A 24,947-nucleotide genomic window follows, 5' to 3' on the forward strand; every position below is an offset into this window, starting at 1 on the left:
CTATCATAATGAAGATGCTTTTCTTGGGAAACAGCAAGAGTGCCATTAAATGATAAGCTCGGATTGTTTCTTAGGCATTTGGGGCGTCTTGTGCCAGAGGACAAGCAAGCAAGAAGAGTCACCATCCTTCCTTGCTTCTCCACCACGCCCCTCCCCCCACCCCATGTACACACAAAACAACTCAACCACCCTCAAGGTCCACGGAGGCCTCTTCTCACCTGCTGGAATGTGTCTCTCTAGGTAAGCACATGCATCACCTCCCTCTCCATCCTCCTTCCGACGCTGCCAACCCTGCCCTCATCTCTATCCTGATCACCTCCTTTGTCTTCATCATGTGGCTTAACATTGTCTGGCCAGATATTACATTAGCTTGTTTTTAGGTATGTTTACTATTTATCTCTCCCTGGCTAGAAAGGAAGCTGCATGTGATCAGAGACTGTCCTGTTTATCTCTGTAATCCCAGGACCTAAAACAGTAACTGTTGGCATTAAACATTCAGTAAATATTTATTGGATAAGTGAATGAGTTTGTTGACTGAATACACTTCTTCCATAAAGGTACCAAACTTGCTAATACTACATGTGCTTTACCTACGCACAGAGATCTTTTCTTTTAGTAGATTTTCTCAGGACGGGTATGGTGCTGGCCACTGAGGATGAAACGGGGGCTGGCAGCCAGGAAGTTATCAATCATGTCATCCAAGTCCATGCTCAAGTCCAAGCTGCCTACAAATACCAGAACCTGGGTTAGCAATTCTGTAGGTTCACTGACCTGCACCCACCCCACTCCACCCCTCCAAAACCAGGACCCCAGACAAATGAGGAGACCCCTCAATCTCACCAGTCACCTATTCCTAAATTGGAGCGCAGGAGACTTATTTATCTGCACTACTGTTGCAGCAAAAATAAAAATGAGACTTTTCTGATCAACAAGGAAAATAAGGAAACAGTGAACAGTCTGGGGAAACAACATAAACAGGCCTGAAAGAGTTAAGCAATCTTGGTTATTCTTTAGCTGTTACTACTAACAAACACTTGTAGCTAGACTTGTCCTTCACGAAGCTGACTGCTCTCTGACTCCATACAAATTACCATTTGCACCTGACATTTCTTCTCCCCCTACACTCCCTTGCAGCACTCTTCATTTCAGAAAGAAGGTCACGGGCCAGTAACTTCAGGGACACCAGACCCGGTTGCTGAGCCACCTGATGCCAGCTTTGGCCATGAATTTGCAGAAGAAAAGAAACGCAAGACCTTCACTACTTTGATCCTTATCACATACCCCCAGACTGCAGACTGCGAGCCCCACGCATAAAATCTTCTCCGATTCCCCAAGGAGGGAGGCACAGTTCTTGAGGCATTAGCGTACTGTGTCCTCCCTTGGCCTGGCAAAGAAAATAAAGCGCCTATTTCTTATCTTCCAATTCTCTGTCTCCGTATTGCTATTCGGCATTGGTGCACAGGGAGCCAGATTTGGCAACGCTCGCTACGCGGCCCATTCCCCTCGCAGTGACGGATGGGTAAGTCTCTCCTCTTGCCACTAGTGTACTAAGTCCCCTCCCTCGGAAAGCAGGAGCCGCAGGCCGCAGAGGTTCTCAGCCACAGGGCCACCCCACCTCGGGATAAAGAATTCATTAATGCCTTAGGCATTTAATACAATGCCTCCCTCAGTCATCTGCTTTCTCTTAGGCTTTTTTGACTGGGAGAAAAAGGGTGGAGTCACTGCTGCAGGGGCGGGAAATTGTGCTGAAGCCCACAGATGCGCACACGTGCTCTCACACATGCGCATGCGCTGTAAGAGTGTGGCCGGCACCAGTGCTCGTGGTGTGGATAATGAATGCTCTTTGCGAATAACTCCACCCCTGGGGGTTGGTTCCTTTTTATTTTGATGCTCTTAGGCAATGTGAGGTGAGGGAGGCCTTTGCCTCTATGCGGAATTTAAGGGGAGGAGGGCGCCAAAAATCTCAGGAATCGAGATAGGTTATATTTTAATGCAATATTTTAAAAATTGAAATTAATGCCAAAAAGTCCATGATGAACAAAATATCAAAATTTTAAAAGAAGGCCACTTAACTAACTTGTTGGTATTGGGCCAATTAATATTACCAAACCTCAGTTTCTTCAATGCCCCAAATGGGAAAGGAATAGTCAGTTGTCTTGACCAGGAGGTTGTAAGGGTCAAATCAGACAGTGAATTTGAAGTGCCTGATACATGGAAGGCACCCATGGATATTATTATTCACAGGAATTTATTGAACAGTTGTGCTAAAGGTGACACAATGTTTGCTTCTCTCTCTCTTTTTTTTTTGCTCTTCTGCTGTATCTATGAGTCTATGAGGAAGGTTAATATTGACAGTTCTCCCAACGATGTTTGCCATCTAAACCTCATCTTGCAAACAAAAATAAATATTGACACAGCTCCCCGACAGACCAGTTCCCTGAGCTTCTTATGTCCAGCCCACTCCATGACAGGAGCTGAAGCCTCTGTCCTTTTCCTGTGACCTCCACGCTCTTTCTCATCTCTCCCTGCTTCCCACTTCCAGAGGACCAATCTCAGGCGTTCTCATTCCAAACTGATGATTGCTCAGCCAAGGGTACCAAAGGATGGAGTGGGCAGAGGCGGGGAGAAAGACGCCTTTGTTGGCATGACAGGAATGCTCACCCTGTGGATTTCTCCTGGGGCTGCTGTTGTCAGGTGCCTGGTGTGTGGTTATCACAGTTTTGCTGCTACCTGAAATGAGGAGTAGTGGTGAGGCCACGGTATGGATGGAGGGCAGAGTTCCAAACTGGAGACCATGACTCAGTAGTGGACCACGAAATCATTTATCATGGAATCAGGAGTGAATCATGGTTGCAATCAATACTAGAAAAATAAAACAAAACAGAATATGCAATATCAGAGTATGCCACAGATAATAAGGATGAAAATTGTTTTGTGGGTCTTTGGTGTCTGTGATACATATACATATGTGCACTGTGTCACGTATGTGAACGAAGAATGTCACCTGCCATATAGGTAAAAAAAGAATTTGTGGCCATCAAGCCATCAGCCGCTGGCAGCCACCCCCAACGGTGCACCCTGAGGGGATTCAGGATGGAAAAAAAACAGGATACTGTCCCTAGATAGCTAAGGTGCATATCAAAGGAATAACTTCAATGAGCCCAGACTCTTGCATCTTCCCATACATAGAAAATTGCTAAATTCCTTAACTTGAGATATCCGGTTTTCTTTAATTAACCATAATCTTTTGATGTTCCAACTACCAGGTCTTTGTTGCAAAAACTCCTACATATCCTGGCTCCTCCCTCACCTCTTTGGAGCAGTCCTCAGAGCTCTCTGAGAGGCTGTCTCCCTCAGCAAGTCTGCTGAATAAAACATAATTCTCAACTTTTAGGTTGTGCATTTTTTTTTCAGTTGAAAAAAACGTATTTCCTACTGTGAGTCGTGGTAAAATAACTTGAAAGCCACCGGTGTAGTGGATAAGAGTTCAGGTGCCATATAGTCAAAGTTCTTGGGTTTAAATCTTGACCATGCCACTTACTTGCTATGAGACCTTAGCAATTTCTTTCCCTTCTCTGTGCCTCAGTTTCCTCATGTATAAAATGGATGAATAATAGTACTCACTGCAAAGAGTGGTTATGAAGATTAAATGATTTAATGCACACGATGCTTGTAGAATAGTGCCAGGCACATAGTAAACTCAATAGAAATTAGCTATTATATTATTACTATCAGCAACAGCACCTTCGTGTAATGTATGTAAAGTGTCTAAAGCAGTATCTGAAACATAATACGGGCTCAATTTGTCCTTGTGGAAGAGACTTTGCTGCTTACTTTATTCTACTGTATTCTCTTCTCCTCTGCTTTCTGGCACACAGGAAGATGACACTTGCCCATCTCACTGAAGATAGGCAGAACCTCGCAAGTAGGTCTGGCCAGTAGATTGTAGATGGAAGTGATGTGTGCCACTTGCAGGCCTGAGCAATTCATTACTCATTTGTGACTTCCTGGTGCTCTTTGGCTATCCTGAGGCAAACCCTGAAGACTTGGGTTGGGGCAGCAGTGAAACAATGTGGTGAAACCTCTAGCCTGGGTCCTTGAGGGACTGCGAATAGAGCCTACTAGCTCCTTTCACCTCCAGCAGCCTGTGTGGACAGGTAGCATGTAACCTTTGTATGTCTGTTGATAACAGCTTTATGCAGATATAATTCACACGCCATCATATGCACCCTATTAAAGTGTACAATTCGGTAGTTTCTCATATATTTACAGAATTATACTAGATTTCACAGGACTTTGAATGCCAAGCTAAAGAGTTTATGTTTTAGGGCTTCCCTGGTGGCGCAGTGGTTGCAAGTCCGCCTGCCAATGCAGGGGACACGGGTTCGTGCCCCAGTCCGGGAAAATCCCACATGCCGTGGAGTGGCTGGGCCCGTGAGCCATGGCCGCTGGGCCTGCGCGTCCGGAGCCTGTGCTCCGCAACGAGAGAGGCCACAACAGTGAAAGGCCCGCGTACCGCAAAAAAAAAAAAAAAAAGTTTAAGTTTTATCCTGTACTTAATAGGAAATTGTCTTTTAATTGCAAAAAATGTTTATTAATGAAATAATCTGACAAAGAGTATCCTCCCTTACATTTGGCTTATTCCTAACTTTATCCCTATGTTACACGTTGTTTTCTTCATGTTTGTAATCATGTCCTATTTATGATTTTGTTTTCTACTTTCACCTTAGTGTTATTTCATATACACTTTTCTCTATATCTAAATTGTCTTCATTTTTAATGGCTACACTTCATCTCTTGCTATTATTGGACATTTACAGTTTTACATTATGTATATAGAACTGTTTTTCATCCATACAGGTGTGTGTGTGTGTGTGTGTGTGTGTGTGTGTGTGTGTGGCTAGACTAGGGTGAGGCAAGTGAAGTGCCAAGGGTAGAAAGCTTAAGGAGGTGTCCACGTTCAGGCCTGCAATTTTTCACCTAAGTACCTCACTTGCCTCACCCCAGTCCCAGCCCTATACCTATAGTATGGTATGTGTGTGTGTGTGTGTGTGTGCGCGCGCGCACGCGCATGTATGTGTGTTTTCGTTTCAAATTATTTCCTCAGGATGAGATTACTGGTTCTCATGATGGGATTATTGGTTTCGAGTACATTAAGATTCATATTGCTCTTAATAGGAATTACTAGAATGTTTCTCAGAAGAATTCCATTGATGGATTTCTAAAGAATAACTTTGATATGTGTACAATGTCATTTTACAAAGATTACAGAGGCAACAGGGCCTATCAAAACAGTATGTTCCAAATACAGTACTATTGTTGCTACAGAAGAGCCACAGGTCTGACTTTTTACATTTGATAGCCCAGTCAGAATACTCCATTTTTAGCCAGTTATGCTTTCATGCAGTCAACTTGTAAACTCAATCATCAAAGAAAGAACAACAAAGCCATTCATAATGAATATACGTCCCTAACAGATAACCCCTCTGTGTATAGCAACCTGGTCACTCAGGGTGACTTTGGACGGCAACCTCTATGCCGACAAAGATCTTATGAATGCAGCGTGGTAGGCTACTGCTGTTCTACCACAAACCAAATTCCCAGCGGTAGGCTCAAATTAAAATTCTCTTACTGGGGGGACAAATAGTATCAGAATTTGCCTACTAACAACAGTTTTTATAATAGTCAAAAGGAAAAACTCTCTGGGCTAGTCTGTTTTGTATAAATTTTTCCTAGGGGGGGCGCTTTTTAGAAGTCACTAAACGGAAAATCACCAGAATGGAGTTTAGAGAGGTCTGGTTCCTGAGTCATTCACCGGGCAGAGGTAGTTCCCAATCTTGCATAATTAGGGGAAATATTAAAGGGAGATGGAGCAGAAAGATCAAATTTGCTGTAGGGTGCAGCATCATGGAGAAGGGTTGTTGGAAAGAATCCAAAATTGTCTACAAAGGTCTTCCAGCAACTTTCCTATGGTTATCTTGGAAACTAATGTGTTTTCCTACCTGCCAATTAAGGCCGATTAATTTATTATCTAGCACCTCCTAATTCGGAATATTTTGAAGCCACAATATTAAAGTTAACTTATCTTTTGTGGGTTTCTGCCTTATTCATCTAGAGAGCTTCGCTAAGTTACCATGTATGAAATGTGCTGCTTTGATGGAGTCATACTTACCAAAGACTGAATGTCCTCTCTGTGTTCTGGATTAAGCTCATCAGGGATTTCTAACCTCGAGAGATGCTGGCTTTTGGAGGAATTGCTGAACCACACTCAGTGTGTACAGACACAGCTCACATCTAGGGTGGAGTGTGAAATTAGCCCTAGGAGGCTACATACAGGCTGGACAAACCCTAATCTCCAGGTGATGTTTTGTAGCAAGATTGCAAGCCACTTCTCTGGCGTGCACCTTTCTAAGAGCAAAGTGTGCTAAACTACAGCAGCAGTCTGTGTGTTCCTACACGTTAAAGACCCGGCTTTGGTCACATTCCCAAAGAGCACGATACTGGTCTTGAACAATAGACAAATGTACCCATATGCGCTCTTTTAAAAAATGAAAAAAAAAAAACCCTTCCCAGGCTATTTATTTATGAGAAGTCTGTTACTTTTGCTAAAACATTCGCGTTTCCACGCTCCACAGCAGTTGGCTGAGCCAGCTGCGCCGCGCGGGGCGTGGGCGAACCAACGGCTAGAAAAGAATCCGGTCCCGCTAGGACCTAGCAGGAGGAGCTTCCCGGCAGAGCCACCCCACCCCGGGCTAACAGAGGCGCTGCGTCCTGATTGGCGGGCGGGCCAATCAGAAGCTGCCTTTGCGTAGCCGGGCGCCTATCGTACCCGCCGCTTCTGCGGGCCTCACCGGCTATATAAAGGACCGCGCTACAGCCTACGCTTCATGGTCCTCTGGTCGGAGTCAGCGGAGCGCAGCAGTCATGGCCAACCACCTCGTGCTCTACACCGGCGCAAAGATGCCCATCTTGGGGCTGGGCACCTGGAAGGTAGGTGCCCTGAGGAGCGCAGTCCGGGGCTCGCTTCAGGCTCGGCGCGGCCTGGGGCGGGAAGAGACCTACAGTGACCCTGAGCGACCCCGCCGCGGACGCCCCGCCTGGGAGGAGCCACGCTCGGGCTGGCCGGACCCCCGGCGGGGTCGGGCCTGCAGCGCGGGAACCTGGACGCCGAGGCGGGCAGGGCGCTGGCCTGCGGTTTCGACCCAGGGGCCTTGCGTGGGGGGCTTGAGAACGCCTCATGGGCGGCCGACCCTGTAACCCCTGGTGCTTGGGACCCGCGGGCCGCACTTTGAATCCTACCCCAGCTGGAAAGTCACTAACGGGGCGCCGAACGAAGGGGGCTTCCCGTGTCCCCGCCGCTGTGGCCCCGAGGATGGAGGTCGGGGGCGGGGCCTGAGAGATGGAGGGGAAAGAGACTTGGGCTTCGGCGTCCCTCGCTTAACGGCACCTCTTACGCCCGCTCCTTTGTCTTTCTTCGAAATAGTTTGTCCTTAATCGTATCCGGTTTTGCTCCCTCAGGAATAAGCGTCCCAAGGTAAGCTCGGAGACTGCAGGTGATTCCGTTAGGCGGCACGAGTTTGCCCAGGACCCGTCTATTTACATGTCCCCAGACGCGAGCCACTGAGCCCCCCGGAGCCGGGCGTGCCTCTCGGGGTGTAGTGTGCTGGGCGGAGAATCTGGGCCGGGAGGTTCCCGCCCGTGCAAAACTGCGAGCTGCCCTCAGTAGTAAAACTCTTCGGAGACCTCGGTACCACTGAAATCTGTGCACAGAGTCCCCAAGAAACGGTTAGGAGTAAAAGGGGTAATCTGAGTATCTGAAAATTAGCGCAGAGGGGTGGTATTATGGGCGCCGAGGGAAACCCAATAATTTTAAGCCGCTTATACGTTAGCTTCGGGTATTGTATATTACATTGCACAGCTGTGACCAGGGTTTTCCTTGGAACTTTGAATATAGGATTGGGCATTGGTTATTTACACACAGACAAGGAAAAGAAAACACTGCATGGATTGAGGGCGCCGTGGAATGGTTTGAAATAGAGTAGCGGATGGTGCTTACCTCAACCCGAAAACCTGCAGTTGAAAATTTGTAAATATAAGGGTGAATACAGGGTCGTAGAGTTGTCTCACACAGAAAGTGTTTCTTGGCCAAAGTGATCAGAGTATATGTGACTTGTGTTTCCTTCCAAAAGCCCAATGGTGGCTCTAAGGGTGTAATTGAATTATGACCATTGTACCAAGTTAAATTACATCTGTCACAGGTTATTCTCTTGGAATGGATGTGAACAGACACTTTGTTGGCAATGGCACATTACAGTTTTTACGATGGTGAACCACCATCACATGTAACTGGAACAAAAGTTCCACAAAACAATACTTAAACCTTACTGGGTGGGACGCATTCCAATATTTTTATTCTAAGCTCGCGGTTTCAGAAATTATGGTCCTGACCTTAGGTTCATCATTTCAAAATCACGAGGCTGGGGTAAATACGGAGTAAAAGTTGATAAAAGCGGGTTTTAAATCATTTGCTTGAGCACTTGACACTCCCCCCACCAACCCCAAAGCTGTATATTTAGTTAAGATAGCTCTGTAACTGTACATTTAGGTCATTCATTCCAGCAGACTAAGTTCATTGAGGGCAAGGGTAGCGTCTACCTTGGTCACAGCTATTTACAGCACTGCTCAAGGTGCCTGGTAAATGGTAGGTGCCCTAAAGATATGTGTTGAATTAATACGAAGAAGTAAGATAAACTAGATTTTGGGGGCGGCGAGGAGATGTTGTACAGAATTGTGTAGAGGCGTGGTAGGGGAGGTGACAGTGAAATGGTATAAGTATGGGCTTGGAGTAGATTTCCTTTTTTTTTTTTCAAGTAAAAAAGGTATATGAATAGTGTTTTAATACCTTTCCCCTGTGTGTGTGTGTATATATTCCTTCACAGATGCTGGACAAAGATGGGGTTACCTAAATACCGTTTGCTTATCTTTGTGAGAACTGGGGGAGGCTCTGGGAGTGGGTGCAGCACCTCGTTCCTGTGGATCTTCCATGTGATGGTGGCTGTGTTGTATCCTTCAGACTCCTGGCGGGGTTCTGGGAGTCTCCAATCACTGTTCCTTTGAAGGTCCTCACACTCTCCGTTCTCTCTTTGGAGGTGAAGGTTTCAGGCCGATGGGAGAGCATCTCTGCCTCAGAGCCCATGTGGCTTAGAGGCAGTTTCCCTTGGCAAGCTTGACGTCCCCAATGGACGGTAAATAAGCCATGAGCATTGTATTGCCAGGAAGCGACTAAAACAGAGATTACTTCTGATGCTGACCAGTGTCCTGTTGCTGATAAATGTTTGGCCCTAGCTGAAAAGTTGATGGTAAATGGCCGTTGTAACTCACCCACATACTCAAAACCTAGGAATGGAGGTAGAGTTTCTCCATCTCTTTTCCATTATCTCTGTATCTGCCCGCACCCAGGAGCCTTTGAGACATTTTCCCCTAATTTCTAGCGGCGCCCCCCCTCACCGTAAAGTTCAGCATCACAGATAGACTGTACATCTGTCTGTGTCCATTGGCTCTTTGACGGGCCACAAACCGTTTTATAAGCTAAGATTTTTTTTTGCCGCTGATAAACCAGTTTTTGCCTCTTTGAGGGTGATAGCACTTCCTTTAAGAACAGGAGAAAATGCTGAGAAAGAACTCAAGGCAAGCTCATGATGGCCTGAGATCCCGGCCTGGGGAAGAGGGGAGAGGGCAGAGGTGCTGGCACTGGAGCTAAAACAGTAGTTCACAAGCCTCATCTCCCTGCAGGCCTACACCTGGAGCTCTTCAAGGGCAAAGATACTTAAATAAGACCTGCCTGCCCAGGGCCATTCCTGGTCCATCCCCATCTCAACCAGGTGGAGACAGTGATGTCTTGGAATTCAGGACAGATTGATTCATGTTGAGCGGGAGGAAGTTAATCTTGGTTTCATAAGTTGGTCTGTGTTTGTTGCCAAACCGAGTTATGAGCTTTGGTGTAAAAACCATAGCCAGAATTGACTGTTGTCCTGTGATAAGGCAATGAAAGAGATTCTTCAGCAGAATGCTCTTTATCGTTGGAAATTGTGGTTTACATTATTAAACTGTAAAATAAATTTGGACATAGTTGAACACGATAAGCCAAGTGAGGTTGGCTTCTCTGCACCAAACAATGAAAAGCGTCTCTGTTGCTGTGAAAAATTGCACATTGTTGCCATTCTCAGGGTTCTGCCAGATGCTTATGTTGTTGGAGTCCTACGAGTGTGGCAGATTTTAAGCCTTGTTGATACAAAGCTGCCAGATCCAGGTCTCCCAGCTGTGCGGAGTGGGAGCGTTGTGTGTAAGCACAAGGGCAGGCGAGAGGCGAGCAGGCCCAGCTCGCTCAGGTTTACCCCAAGTTGATCGGGACTGTATTGTCAACTGATTAAGTTAGAGCAGGGGCTGAAACCCTTTTCGTCCCCAGAATATCTGCGTTCAATATCAGAATACCTTTTTATTACGGAGGGGCTGAATTGGAAGCCAGAATGTTATCTGTGAATAGGAGTTAGGACAAATCAAGGCTGGGACTGTTGCCTAATCCCCATTTCTTTGTATGCTCTTCCAGCAGCTCAGGGGTTGGTAAACCGCAGGCCACAGCCTGTTTTTGTAAATAAAGTTTTATTAGAACACATCTCATTCTTTTACATGTCTTTTATGACTGCTTTTGTGCTGCTCCAGCAGCAGAGTTGAGCGGTTATGACAGACCATTTGGCCCACAAGGCCTAAAATATTTTCTGTCTGGCCACTTTCAGAAAAAGTTTGCCAACTCCTCTTCCAGAAGATTCTAAGTAAATTAATTGGAACCTGGAATACATTTTGAGAAATTAGGTCACAGATGTCTGTTTAACATGCATCTAGTTGAAATGCTTTATATTTACAATGAAAAACAAAATTATATTGTGACATCACTAGTATTTAAACAAAACCAATAATAAGAAATAAGCTTAGTTTCTCTTAAATGCAGGTTGAGTTTCTCTGAAGAAAAGCTGGTTTAATCAGAAGAGGTTAAACTGTTTTTCAGTGACAGCTTTTCCGGAATATGTTAGTTTATAAGGCCTTAGAGGTTGATGCCCTATTTCTTTATTAATCTAAGTTCACATCAAAAGTTATGGTTGGGGACTTCCCTGGTGGCTCAGTGCTTAAGAATCCACCTGCCAATGCAGGAGACACGGATTCGAGCCCTGGTCCGGGAAGATCCTACATGCCGCGGAGCAACTAAGCCTGTGTGCCACAACTACTGAGCCTGCTCTCTAGAGCCTGCGAGCCACAACTACTGAGCCCACGTGCCTAGAGCCTGTGCTCTGCAACAAGAGAAGCCACCGCAATGAGAAGCCCGTGCACCGCAACAAAGACCCAATGCAGCCAAAAATTAAAAAAACAAATAAAAAAATAAAAAAGTTATGGTTACCTGTTTCTTGCTCCAGGGTTACCATTGGCACACTGTTCTCATACTTCTTACCCAGGATGGTTTTTCTTCCCCAAAGTGAAGTTTCCTTTGTTCCCTACCCACCTCCTTCATTACAAAAGCGATACCTGCTAACTAGAGAAAATTTCAAAAAAAAAAAAAAAATGTCTGAAAGGACACAGTCCTTTCCTCCCAGAAATCCCCATGTTAAAACTGCAGAGGAGTCAATCTCTGAGATACTTTGTTTTTACCAATGACATTGTTTTATAACCTTTCTTCTTTGGATCTGTGGTGTTTTTGTTGTTGTTTTTTGTTTTTGACTTGCAGAGGGAATAGAGGGAGGGATACTATCTTAAAGTAACGTGCATGGGCTACAAGCAAAGTGGAAGATGATGAGGTTTTTAAAGGGTGAGAGAGAGAGAGAGAGAGAGACTGACAGTAGTTTTCCTGGGAGTGTTATATGAAAAGAAAATAGGCTCAGTTTGTGAAGCTGATGGGGGCCTCAGGGGCAGAGACTTGTCACCACTGTCATTTGCTGCCATCAGCCCAGAACATCATCAAGTTGCTACCCAAGCTAGAGCTGTGGAACTGTAAGGTCTGAGGGGAATGGGAATAGGTGCCTGTGGCCAAGTCACAGGGCAGATTAGTGGCAGAAATGAATTTCAAACATGATTTTGTCTGTAGGATTTGTATTAGTATTATTTTAAAATAAATTTAAAGGCTTTGTATAATCTGGTTATTTATAACTTGGGTGTTTCCTCTACTGGTTTTCTGCAGATTTCCTATTAGATGTACGGAAACAGATCTTTACGATTTGTTTTCTTTTCAAAGTCTCAGTCTGGACCCCTGCCTTCCATGGGCAGTTTTCAATGTGGACATGGGATGGGGAGATGGTGTAATTGTATGTTAGCATTCCCAAGTTTACTGAGTCATTTTTTACCGTATCTTAAAGTGATGAGGGAAGTTAGTTTAGTCTCTGTGGGAAGGGCTCTTGATTGAGATAGTATTGAACATAGTTTGTGGATTCTGGTATATTTTCATCTCAGAGGATGATTTTCCAAGCCCAGGAGACTTGTCCTCTCCCTGCCTCACAGCCTCTTGGGGTCCACCCCAGAGTACACAGACCTCTCAGCAGAGGCTGGCTCTCAGGTCCTCGTGCCAGGGTTTGAATCCTGACATCTTACTGCACCATCATGGCCAGTTTCGTAACCTCTCTGCACCTTAGTTCCCTTATCCACAGAGATAACAGTATCTACCAGGGTCGTGGTGAAGGTTCAATTCAATAATACGTTTAAAACTAGTGAAAATTGACCCATCACAAATGGCAGCTGTTGTTATTTTCAGTTTGAGCCATTGTGGGCTAAACACCGCACGGGGCAGGTTCCATTTTGTTACATATCTGCCCTGGCACAAGCCTTCTCGCAACCGGCATGCCTGTCCCAGAGGCGGGCCTGGCCTGCCCACCCCAGGTGAGAGCCATTGGTTTTTGGCTGTACACAGAGCCGGCGGCCGCAGGCAACCTTAGTCCCCACTGCTGCAAAGGCGTCTCTGAAAAGGGGAGGCCAGCATGTAGCACCCGTTCGCAAGAGTCTTTTTATGAATTGCCACAGCTTGTACAAATTTAATTTGTAAAATGCATGACAGTCCTTGCTTCTGCTTTGCTTTCCCCTTTGAAAGCAGTTTGGGCTTAGCTTCCCGGCACGTGCTTCTCTCGCTTATCAGCCCTCTGTCCAGGGAAGGGTCAGGGAGCTGTAGCTTCTTCGTGACCTTTTGAAGGTCATTTCTGTCCTTGGCTTCTCTATAAAAACATCACAAGAACGTGTTTTTAAGTTTTTTTGTCAATTGTTCAGCAGCCTTGATTATCCCACTCTGCAGTCTTCCGGTTCCAAGGAACTGAATAACCAATTTAATCTTCAGCAGGAAAAAAAATGTGTCCGGGTGGGGATTCATTGACTTACAAAATGATGTCAGGTGTACCAGATTCAAGGCTATAAAAGATGTGCCCAGGAGCCGTCTCTCACCAACCCTCATCTGTCCCTCAACCCCACTTTCCTCTAGCAGCTCCTGGCTCACATGCTTCCAGCACCGGGACCCCAGCAGAAGAAAATCTTGTCTTGGTAGCATCAGCTGAAGTCCAAAGATTGATTCTCATGGGCCTGGCTGGGGTCATGTCTCTGGCCCTGCGCCAGTCGCTGTGGCAGATGCAGCGTGTGGCTGGGCTGGGCCTGGGAAAGGTTCCTGCCCCTCTGCCCATGGTTGGGGGCAGTAAGGTGCTGGACTGGCACAGTACAGGCCCACAGAGAAATCCAGTCAGGGCGTCATCAAGCCTGAAGAGAGTTGACGCGCGCCGGCAGCCAGTTCCCCGGCTGGGTCTCCTTACCTGCTCTCTTTCCTGGGGAGGGGTGTGCTCTGCTCTGCTCTCATCAGCAGCTGTGCCCAGGACGCCACAAGGAGGCTGTGGTACTTACTCCGTTCTGGTTATGCCATGGTTTCCCTGCTCTGTTCCTTTAACCGAGAAGGGTGGGGGGAAGGCTGCAGGTGTAGCTTCTTGGGTCCTCCAGGGAACTAGGAGGTTGCCAGATTGTCTGAAGATGTTTTCTGATCTCATACCTGAGGTCAGCATCGCCTATCCACGCCCCCTACTCCCTCCGTGGTGGCCAGAGAGCTGGGCGAGGGTCCCCCGCTCCTCTGCCCTGGCCTGTTCACAACAGCCGATGTCAAAACAGCAGATGTCTGCAGCTGCTCGTGGCCCTGGGGAGTTTTCCTGGTCATTCTTTTCTACCCCAGCTCTCCAGAGGAATGCGCTGTGTGCATGCAACAGTCTGATGCACACGCGTTTGCTTTCCACCTTTCTGGTCTGAGAGGAGCATCGCGGAGATGTCTGTGCGGCCAGACTGGGTGCTGGGGGCGCTCCCCACGCCTGTCCTGCTCACTCAGACGCGCAGATGGTCAGGGCAGGCGCGGCATTCAGTCTTTTTGCCGCTCTGACCACAAGCCATATGGTGGTCTTCCACAGCTCCCATTTCCCCCTCCTGTCAACTCATTTCTGTCCGCTAATACCTCTGAGGGCCCACCTCCCACCTCCACCTCTTAAAGCAGATTCTTACACAGTGAGATTGGAGCACAGGCCTTTGAATCTGCACCAGTAATGTTCCTGACTTTGATACACTCAAAACTGCTTAAAAACAAGTGATGGCCAATACCAGAATCCACGAGTGGAAGGAGAAAATAAATCCTAGGCATTCACTCACGGAACTCGGGAACCAAACGGGAATTGGAGTGAATATTTACAGCCTTTTGAAATATTTTGAGCTGTTTGAAGGAAACGGTATCCCTTATTGTCTTGGGAACCTAATAGATCCAGAGAGTGGGGGATTTTTTATACCGTCAGTGGGTTCTGAAGAAACAAGGAAGGGAGAGGCTTTGGCCCATCTAATTAAGGTGATCTGTGCTCCTAGTAAGTGGTGGTCAGATTTTCCTAAAATGAAGCAACATTGCATCTCACCTCGGGATGTTCAGACACTTACCGTGGCCTGCCTTTGCTAGCCTTAAAAGAAGCAGGAGCCCCTGAGGAGCCGTGGGTTCCTGCTGCCCTTGCTTCTGGGTTGTGTGCACACTGTGTGTTTTGTTTCATTTTTGGTTTTATCCCCATGCGTTCCATTTCCTGTTTCTTTCAGTCCCCTCCGGGCAAAGTGACGGAGGCTGTGAAGGTAGCGATTGACCTTGGATACCGTCACATTGACTGTGCCCACGTGTACCAGAACGAGAACGAGGTGGGGTTGGCCATCCAGGAGAAGCTCCAGGAGAAGGTGGTGAAGCGTGAGGACCTCTTCATCGTCAGCAAGGTACCCTGCTCTGCAGGGGAGCCTGAGGGAGGGTTCTTGTCCGCATTCATCCAGGGGCAGCATTAGCTTAGGGGCCACGACCACGCTCTGGGGCCTCCTAATACAGCTGCGGTTATCACCTGGCAGGCAGTTCTTCCAGGGGAGGTGTGTTGACTCAAGGCCATGGGGGCTCTAGGGCTCGCCCGTCTGTGGCCGCCTGTCTGTTGGATGGTCATTCCGCCCGGACCCATTGGTTGGAGCCCTTTGCTGATGCGGCCAAAGCTGTGGGTTGGCACCCCCGTTCCAGGGAGTTACCTTTGAGGACAGTACTTGGTTCCCACCTGCAGACTGATCTCCGCCGCTGGCCGCTGTCTTTCACCCAGAGGCTGGTGGTGCCCAAAGGACACCGGGTGGGAGGGTGGGGCTGGCCCCACGAAGACCAGCCTGTGGGAGAGTAGGCCAGAGAGCTCATGTTTGGAGCCTGGGGCTGGCTTGCTGACCTGTCCATTCTACTTGGTGCCTTCAGTTTGGTCCTTGTGAAAGGTTTCCTTGATCTGATCACCCTCCCTTCCTTTGGAAGAGTTAGGATCCACGTGTGAAATGGAATCTCCCTCCCCACTGTGTACAGCGTCACAGTGAAGTGGGTGGGTTGTGGGGAGAGGGAAGCAAGTCCTCTGTCCCCGAGCTGTCCGGCTCCCGGCCGGGAAAGCACTTCCGGCACGCAGGGTAAGACTCGTTCTCTCGCTGGCTTCAGCTGTGGTGCACGTTCCATGAGAAGGACCTGGTGAAAGGCGCCTGCCAGAAGACGCTCAGCGACCTGAAGCTGGACTACCTGGACCTCTACCTTATTCACTGGCCCACTGGCTTCAAGGTAGGTACCCGGGGCTCAGGTGTAGCCTGTGGCATCACCCTCTCCTGTTAGCAGGTCGTGAGCAGGTACACAGTCTGTGTGTGTCCTTGCTGCTCTGCTCAAGGTATGGTGCCTGGACCAGCAGCAATGGCATCACCTGGGAGCTCATTAGAACTCAGTCTCAGGCCCCACCCAGGCCCTTTGAATCTGAACCTCAGGTGACTTGCATGCACGTTTCAGAGTTTGAAGAATGCTGCTCTTTGTCATTTGGTGATTGTATAACTTGAAACTTTGTGACAGTGAACATGGCTCAGGTGACACTCCTGCCCATGGCCATAAGATGTCATCAGTGACCGCCCCTCCCCCCTGCCTCAGGCACCTACACACACACCCATTCATACCCTGTACATGTTTGTGCGTGTTTCTACATTCCACACACACCCCATCCTGGGGGAGCTGGGTAAACCTTGGCAGCCTGCCTCTTCACAGAAAGCTCTAGAGCTATTATGTCCTTTGCCTCCTTTCTAGCCACGGGGCTCAGTTTTCTGCTTTGTCAACCAGCTTGAAGGCATGCAGGTTTTTACCCTGTAACTCTTATTTTATTGCCCTGTGGTATATCGGGGCCTTACTTTCAACCTTCGTTTTTCACAGTAAGCTGGCAAGGCTCGGTGAGGTGGTGGTTTTGTAGGTTTGGATCCAGCCAGGACATGGGCCCTGTGAATCCTGGCCCTGAGTCCTCCCTGCCCATGCACACACTGCCATCCACGGCGGGGTTCATCTCACTGACCGAGAATTGTCCATCTCCACCTGATGGCCAGCACCAGCCCAGGAGTCGTCTGCCGTTTCTTCTTCACACTGACCCGGATTTGCTCTTGATTATCCTCTAAAACTGTAGCCAGCTATTGTAGCTTAGAATAATTGTATCAGAACTTTGCTTTCAAAGATGCAGCTCCCCCAGCAGATCTACGCAGGGCTGTCACTGATTGTCTTTGATTGTTACCACAGCCTGGGAAGGACTTTTTCCCATTGGATGGGGACGGCAACGTGGTTCCCAGTGACAGCGATTTTGTGGACACCTGGACGGTAAGGCAGCCCCTGGCTTGGCCTCCCCTTCCTTGCCAGCTCCCCAGTCTCCTTGCGAGGGGCCAGGTGTGAATACCCAGCTCTGCCATTTCTTTCGCTGTAATTGTCACTCTCTGTTTTTTGCTCTTCCTGTCTCATTAAAGCCAACCTGGCTTTTGTCTTGGTGCCTCTTGTCTTCCCAAAGATCTCATTTGCTATCACCAAATAGGGCAGGACCTGGTAAGGTGTCTGGTGCGAGAGGTGCTTCTGACCCTTGTCCTTTTGGGCACATGTCAGCAGCAGGCAGACCCTCTTTGGTCTCTAGGCCATGGAAGAGCTGGTGGACGAAGGGCTGGTGAAAGCTATTGGAGTCTCCAACTTCAACCATCTCCAGGTGGAGAAGATCTTAAACAAACCTGGCTTAAAATACAAGCCGGCGGTGAACCAGGTAACATCCGGCAGGGAAGCCACTGTGCCTGTTTGTTACTGTGTGATCCTAGCAGTTACTTTCTGTCCGTGTCACCTGGGGCGCAGCCGGGAGGCAGGTCCCTGGACGCCGGCAGAGTCCTGATTTATGGCTCAGAAAGACAGTGACACATCTGGGAGTGAAACTTGCAGGAGGGAATGGGTTTGAGCCTGCCTTGTGAAGACTCAGGGTCCTGAGATGAGCTGTGTGCAGACACTGAGATCCTCAGACCTGTCACAGTTGATAAATGGCCAAAGCCAGAAAAACCCTCAGGGCCCATGGCGACGGTAACAAGATTATTCTCGTTAATGTCAAGGACAGTTGCTGGGAAACAGAGACAGTTGTTAACAGCTTATCTAGGAGTTGGGACATTGGTTACATATAACTTTATGTCTGGGGAGGGAAGGGCTTAGCATGGGGAGACTTCCTGTGTGTCCCATGGCCCCTGCCCACAGTGGCACCATCAGCCCTCCTGTTTGCATCTGCAGGTCGAGTGCCACCCGTACCTCACTCAGGAGAAGTTAATCCAGTACTGCCAGTCCAAAGGCATCGTAGTGACTGCCTACAGTCCCCTTGGCTCTCCCGACAGGCCCTGGTGAGTTTCCACGGGATTGTGTTCTCTTGTCAGCTAGTGACGGTTAGAAATGGCTACAGAGAAAAACCCAGCATCAAGGAAAACGCTTCTGGGGCCGATGGGCAGACGTCCCCAGGAGCCTCCTGTTGGGGTTCCTGGTTGGTGTTTCCAGTAGCGAGATGCCTACTCTTTTTCCAGCGGGTCGGGAGTTTGGAACTGAGCTCTGAATCAGAAGACAGGCAGGCTGCCCTCCAAGGTCGATGAGGGTTAGGGTTAGGGTTGACGGCTGCCTGGAGTGGTGGCGATGATGGTTGCTCACGCAGACCGTGTTTCTGTCTCCAGGGCCAAGCCCGAGGACCCTTCCCTACTGGAGGATCCCAGGATCAAAGCGATTGCAGACAAACACAATAAAACCACAGCCCAGGTACAGCCATTTCCAGGCGCTCATGACTGTTCCCAGAACTTCCTGCATTCGTGGTGGTGGTTCCCATTAGCCGGGGGGGTGGGGGGAGAGTGACCGAGCCCTGTCGAGCGCTCCCTGGACGTCTGGCTCGGGTCCTGGAGTGTGGTGGAAAGGGACTTAGAAGACTGCGTGTGGTCTGGGGATAATCGGACCTGCCCTTCTACCTCCGAGGGCTGGCACGAGGGTCAGCCTCAGCACTGTTTGGGAACACCCGTCTCTATACTCATAGAAGGACACTCGTGATCAGCTGAGCACTGCCAAGTGGTAGAGCGCGTTCCCAGACAGGGAGTCATGTACCCGGGAGATGCGGAAGCACGTGGCAAGGAGGCTGAGAGCGGGGCTCGGGGGTCAGAGCCTGAGTGTCTCCCCTCCCCCTTGCTGGGCATGACCCCATCACCTCTGAGCCTCGGTTTCCTCGCTGTGCAGTTCTGGGGTTTCTTTCTCCAGGTGATGGGTGTGTAAGATTAGGTGAGATGAAAGTGCAGAGCTCCCGGTATACGGACGCACTCGGCACCTCTGTTCACAGGTTCTGATCCGGTTTCCCATGCAGAGGAACTTGATCGTGATCCCCAAGTCTGTGACGCCCGAACGCATTGCTGAGAACTTCCAGGTAAGGTCCTGGCTGGTCGGCCCAGGGTCTTCTCGGTGGAGGAGGGGCCAGCTCTTCACAGGACCTCTGGATTGTCGTGTGTGTGCCCACCCCGCCCCGTCTCCTCTTGGAGTGGCAGGGAGCCCACCGCGGACTAGGGACAGTGGTTCCTCTGGGAGGCGGTGCTACGCCCGGCAGGCCCTGGGCCTCGGGCCCCGCTCTGCATGCACACACCTGTGCTGAGGCTCCTCGGGGAACTCATCATTTGCCGAGAAATGTTGCTCTTGAGTGATGCTGCCTGGGTTTGCCTCAGGGCTCCGTTAGTTGCTGTGCCTCCGTTTCCCCATCTGTAAAATAGTACCTATTTCAAGAGTTGTCATGAGGATTAAAAAAGAGGCACCGCAGGGCTTCACGCAATGCCTGGTGCCGTCATCAGCGCTCAGCAAACGCTGCTGTGCTGACACGCCCAAGGCCTTCAGGGACCTTCCAGGGCACCAGTGAGGTGCTCTCCGAGCACCTGCCAGAGCAGAGCAGACCTCCTGGCACCTCCTGCCTGCCTGCCTCTCATACCAGTGTTGGGGGCTGGGCTGGGAGAAGAGCTCTCCAGGAGGGTCCCTGCGCCTGTGAGCCTCTGCTGTCACTGAGCAGAGCAGCTCTGCCCGGACCCCCTCTGTCTTCACCTGAGCCCTGGTTCCCAGCAGCTCTTGTTTCCATAGCAAGCAGCTGATTTTTGCCTGTTCCACTGGCCAGGCTGTGGCTGTAACACGTGCTGCTGGTCCCTGGGGCCTGGGGAGGGTGGAGGAGATAAATAAAGTGGTAAAACAGTGACCACGAGAAACACATATCCTGCTAGAGGTGCATTTTTTGTTTCATATTTTATTTTTTCAAGGTGTTAGAAAAGAAACATTATAAAATGGCTAATCTCTAGTACTGACGTAATTATTTTGCATCTTACTGTGTAGTCTGCACATTTTTGCACGGTTGTGATCACAGAGTATGCAGCAGGCTTGCTTTCTGCACATTCCACGATCATCCAAGCTGAGGGCCCTCCTCTGGTCCTGGGGCAGGCAAAGTTCTCCACCTGATACGCCTTTCTCGTCTTCTCTGTCTGTCAAGACCTTATCTGGCTTCTTAGGCCCATCTCAAATGGCATCTCCTTTGACCACATCCTTCGGCTTCCCAGCTGGAATTCCTTCCTGATTCCTCTGGATTCCCTGCGTGCTTTGTGGAGCCTCTTTCCTGCAGTGCGCAGCTAATTATTCCCTGTAGCATAGCTGTTGAATTACCTCGTCCTTTGCTTCATTGTAAACTGAGGCAAAGACACTTCTTACCCATCACTGTATTCCCCCTGGTGCTTATCACAGTGGAAGCGGTCGGCAGAGGTTTTGAAATGAATGGAAGAAATAAATGGAAGAAAAGGTATCATTTTGTTCAGAGGTTCTGGAAGGGAAGGTCTGTTTTCATTGTTCACATAGTACCCCGACAAAACATGTGCGTTCTCTGAATAGTCATGTGAGAAACTTTCTCTGAGTTTAGTCTACCTTCCTGCCCCTCCGCACTCCAGGCAACATCTCACCAGTGATCCTTCCTGGAGCTGCTTGTATGCTTCCCTATTCTGTGTTTGATAGCTGTTTACAGAGCTTATTGGAAGGTTGTTTTTCTTTTTCTTTTTTTTTCTTTTTAGGTCTTTGACTTTGAACTCAGCAGTGCGGATATGACCACCTTACTGAGCTACAACAGGAACTGGAGGGTCTGTGCCTTGGTGAGGTGAGTCCCGGGAGAGCCCCAGGAGGGTATCAGGTGCTGCAGATGAAAGAATAGCTCCTGGAGGCCTTACTGTCCAAGTCCTGCTATTGCAGCGGCTCTGACTTGTGCATGTTACCTTGCCTTCTCCTCCGTGTACAGCAGGAAACATTTATAGTGTGTCAGCTGAGCCGCACTCAGCCCCCCGGGAAACGCAGGGAGCTCTGCCCTAGATGTCTTCTCCCGCTCCCATGCACTGTTGGCCTAACCTGCAGTAACCACATATATTGACTTTTAATTCTTAAATTTTAGTGGCACATCTGAAACCAGATGATCCCAGGTGGCGCGTGCCCCGCCTTCTTGGAAAAATTTGCATGTGACTCTTCACCTCTAATGACTAATGAAAGGGTTCTAGTTGGAAGACCATGGTGCTTGGGGCTCAGCTCCGACAGCGATTAAACCATGTGACCGAGAGAATCACTCGGCCCCTCCAGCTATATATATGCTGGTTCCTTGTATTCCCTCTGACTTGTAGTGTGGAATCTGAGGGAGATGACAAGGAAGGTTGTTTTTTCTCTTTTCGTTTTTGCACCACTGCATTAACTCCGTAAAGTTTAAAACTCATTTTCTGCTTTCAAGAAGAATCTCCCCACTTCACAGTGGAGACTAAGAACCTCCTCTCTCATGATTTTTATCATCTGACTTCTCTGTTTCTTCTCTTCTTCTCAAGTAGTTACTCTTCTAAGCAAAATCTGAGCATTCCCTAAGGCTGGCTCGGGTGCTAGCTCTCTCCTTCCAGCCTCTGCTCCCTCTCCAGTTCTGGGTTTGCACTGCTGGTGGCTTCCCACCGCCCTGGCAGGTGTTCGCCAGGTTTGCATCTTGGCCGATAACTCTCTCCTGAGCTTCGTTCAAGCACGCGCCTGTGAGTGTGTTGCTGCCACGCCGTGGCCTCAGATTCGGAATAGGCCAGAGGCAGAGTTTACCACTGGCCCTTTCTGATGATCCTGTTTGCGTTAATGGTGCTTACCCTTTAGACGTGAAAATCGTTTTTGATCTGGCGGGCAAGGGAGAGAGAAGAGAGAAGTGAATCAGTCGCCAAGTTACATCTGTTCTGCTTTGAGAATCACTGATTGTTCATTCAGTTTCCTTTTCCCTTCCCGCTGCTGACGCAGCATATTGAAGGGCAGACAAACCACAGGGGTTTTCTGTTCGGCCCCTTTACGTATAGACTCCTTCTACTCTCTAGTGCTATTCTAGAAACAGCTGTCAGATTATCCTGTGGCCACTGATGTTTAATGGGTCAGGGTTGGAGCGGGGAGGGAGCGGCTGGCTGCAACATCCCCGGGTCACCTAGGAAGCGTTTTCTAACCATATGTACACACACATATGTGCATCCACATTGCCACAGTTTGGCATCTATCGCTATACGGAGCCCCTGTGGCTAATGGCAGTGTTATATTTCTCAGGTTTGATAGGATGCCAAAACAAAACAAAAAAATCCATGTGGAACTTTTGAATTGCCTAAATATTTGAGTAGGAGTTGTATGCCCCAAGCAGGGTTCACCCTGGGCCTTTCACACTCTGCCCAGCCAGACTTCCCAATGCTATTGCCATTACATTCCCAACACAGGCCATCGGCCCTGCAGATGGGACTGTGAACCTTGGCCAACACGTACGCCTGCGTCAGTCCACCCCCAGCTCAACGTCCAGCCTGTCCCCTCACCCTGTGTTTCCTGTAGCAAATCCTCAGCTACTCTCCTGGCCTCACTTCAGCTCCCACTGGTACCAGGAGGTTTTGGAGGTGACAGTGGCTTCTTGTTCCACGTGTTCGGAGCACTTGCTGTGTCACGTGTGCAGACTTGTTAACATCTCTTATGTTATTATCACCCTCTTACTGTTTAAGGCAATAGGTGCTCTCTGGTCCTGCAACTAGACTGAGTTACCAGGCGGCAGGAATCGTGTCTTGCCGCCCTGCACACCCTAGGCACAGTGCTGGGCACACAGGGAGGGTGGTGTCCATCACACAGGTGCTGATGGATGAGAGCCCCCTGGCAGAGGACTGGAAGGTGGGCCACGACCCCAAGGGCAGACCCAGGATCTGCAGTCTCAGAAGAGGCTCGTGCCCTCTGAGGCCTCTCTTTCTACCTAAATGAGACACCATTTCTGACTTTTTGAAGTTTGTTGTGGTCAAAGTCTCTTCGTCAAAAGGTAATGTGTTTTTTTTTTTCCTGATAGCTGTGCCGCCCACAAGGATTATCCCTTTCACGAGGAGTTTTGAAGCTGTGGGTGCCTGCCCTTCCCCAGGTGACCTGCTTTTCCCCGCCTCACTTTTATTGTGTGTAGTATAGTTTGGCCTGTGTCCCTCAGCGGTGGGTCAGCGACTTACAGATGAACCAACGAGGGCTCAGCCAGCTTGGTGTTGGGTCCGAAGAGCAGAATCAGTAGATTAGAAGTCTCTTCAGTTTTCTTTGCCCTTCTTCTTGTCCATCTGGGGAAAGCACAACCCAGTACCCTTTTCTAAATTGAATTTACAAAATCAAAATAGTGCCTCTAACAATTGCATTTTGATTGCTTGGAACTGTAATCCTTTTAGCTAGACTTTTCTTTGCCTCAAATAAAATGTGCTCTTATGAGTTTGATGCTGTTTATTTTGTTTTGGTTTGTTGAGACGATATACCGCCTTCCCTGCCCCTCAACCTTCCTCCTGTCGATACCCATACAGCAGGCCACTCATCTCTGCAACAGGAGGGAGGACTTGGTGTCTTTACTTTTAGGTGGGGACCCATCACCTCGGTACTTCACCCATTTAGCTTTAGGGGTCTGGGTCTCATCCTGGCTGCGCATCAGAGACACCTGGGAGGTTTTGAATGCTAGCGTGTCTGGCCCTCATCCCTGGAAACTGATCTCATTTGTCCAGGTGTACCCAGGACATCAAGAGTTTGCAGGATCCCTGGGTGACTCTAATGTGTAGCCAAGGCTGAGAGCCTCAGCCCTACGGCCGAGCCAGAACACAAGTCCATTTGTTATTTCACAAATTACTTGGTTGTGCCTCCTACCTGTGCAGGCCAAAGTCCTATGGTTACTAAGCAGCACCACTCACAAGAAACTGCTTTCATGAAGCTCGTTGTCTGGACCAGAGGGAAGAAAAGCATCAATAATTGGTATTAGCTTGGGCCACTATAACAAACTATTGGGTTGGCCAAAAAGTTCGTTTGGGTTTTACGGAAAAACCAATTGGCCAACCCAATACTAGAGACTGGGTGGTTTAAACAACAGAAATGTATTTCTCAAGGCTCTGGAGGCCTGTAGTCCAAGATCAGGGTGCCAGCATGGTCGGGTTCTGCTGAGGGCCCTCTTTCTGGCTGGTAGACAGCCACCTTCTCGCTGTATCTTCAAGTGACAGAGATGGATGAATACTTTAAATAGGGTTACAAAAGTAAAGGCCTTGTATTACTTTTACAAATGCTGTTGCTTTTTAAAAAATTAATACTGTTTCCTTATCCAGAATTAAATTAACAAAGGCCAGGAAAGGGGGTCGGATAGACAAGTGTTGACTTCAAGTTTTACAAAGATAGGTTGCTTTGCTCCTGGCTTTGTTTGTTGGATGATTATGGCCCCTGTGGTTAGGTGACAACTGCTTTGCAGGTTATCCATGTGTCGGATGGATAGCGTTTAGTTGGGCAACATTGGTTGCTGGGTCTCACCCAGGGATGCAGGAGAGCAGCCCAGCCCCTGATCAGCTGGAGTAGAGCCAGGTGGGGGGCACAGAGCACCAGGCACTCACCGCTGCTCACTGCCTGGGCCCCTCGCTTCCTGGAACCTACTGGTCACTGTGGTCCAGTCCCCACTGCTGGATAGGCAGGTCCCACCTTATCCCAAGTCAAACTGCAAACCTCTTCAGTGACCCTCTAAATCACCAAGAGCAGACTA

General features: G+C 48.8%; 1 protein-coding gene across 2 annotated transcripts; it reads left to right on the plus strand.

Moving 5' to 3' along the window:
• Positions 1 to 6,791: 6,791 nt before the first annotated feature.
• Positions 6,792 to 23,656, plus strand: AKR1B1 (aldo-keto reductase family 1 member B). Of its 2 annotated transcripts, XM_060305293.1 has the most exons (11): positions 7,223 to 7,378; positions 7,484 to 7,534; positions 15,124 to 15,291; positions 16,025 to 16,141; positions 17,126 to 17,203; positions 17,508 to 17,630; positions 18,137 to 18,243; positions 18,565 to 18,646; positions 19,212 to 19,295; positions 20,959 to 21,041; positions 23,253 to 23,656. In XM_060305293.1, exons 1-11 carry the CDS (start codon positions 7,238 to 7,240, stop codon positions 23,293 to 23,295), a joined length of 1,077 nt encoding a protein of 358 aa, XP_060161276.1. In that variant the 5' UTR covers positions 7,223 to 7,237; the 3' UTR covers positions 23,296 to 23,656. The 2 variants fall into 2 exon arrangements, with proteins under 2 accessions (XP_030709737.1, XP_060161276.1); XM_030853877.3 differs by lacking the exons at positions 7,223 to 7,378; positions 7,484 to 7,534 and adding an exon at positions 6,792 to 6,990.
• Positions 23,657 to 24,947: the final 1,291 nt, after the last annotated feature.

The sequence above is a fragment of the Globicephala melas genome, chromosome 9 (genome assembly GCF_963455315.2).
Source record: "Globicephala melas chromosome 9, mGloMel1.2, whole genome shotgun sequence".
Classification (NCBI taxonomy): Eukaryota; Metazoa; Chordata; class Mammalia; order Artiodactyla; family Delphinidae; genus Globicephala; species Globicephala melas.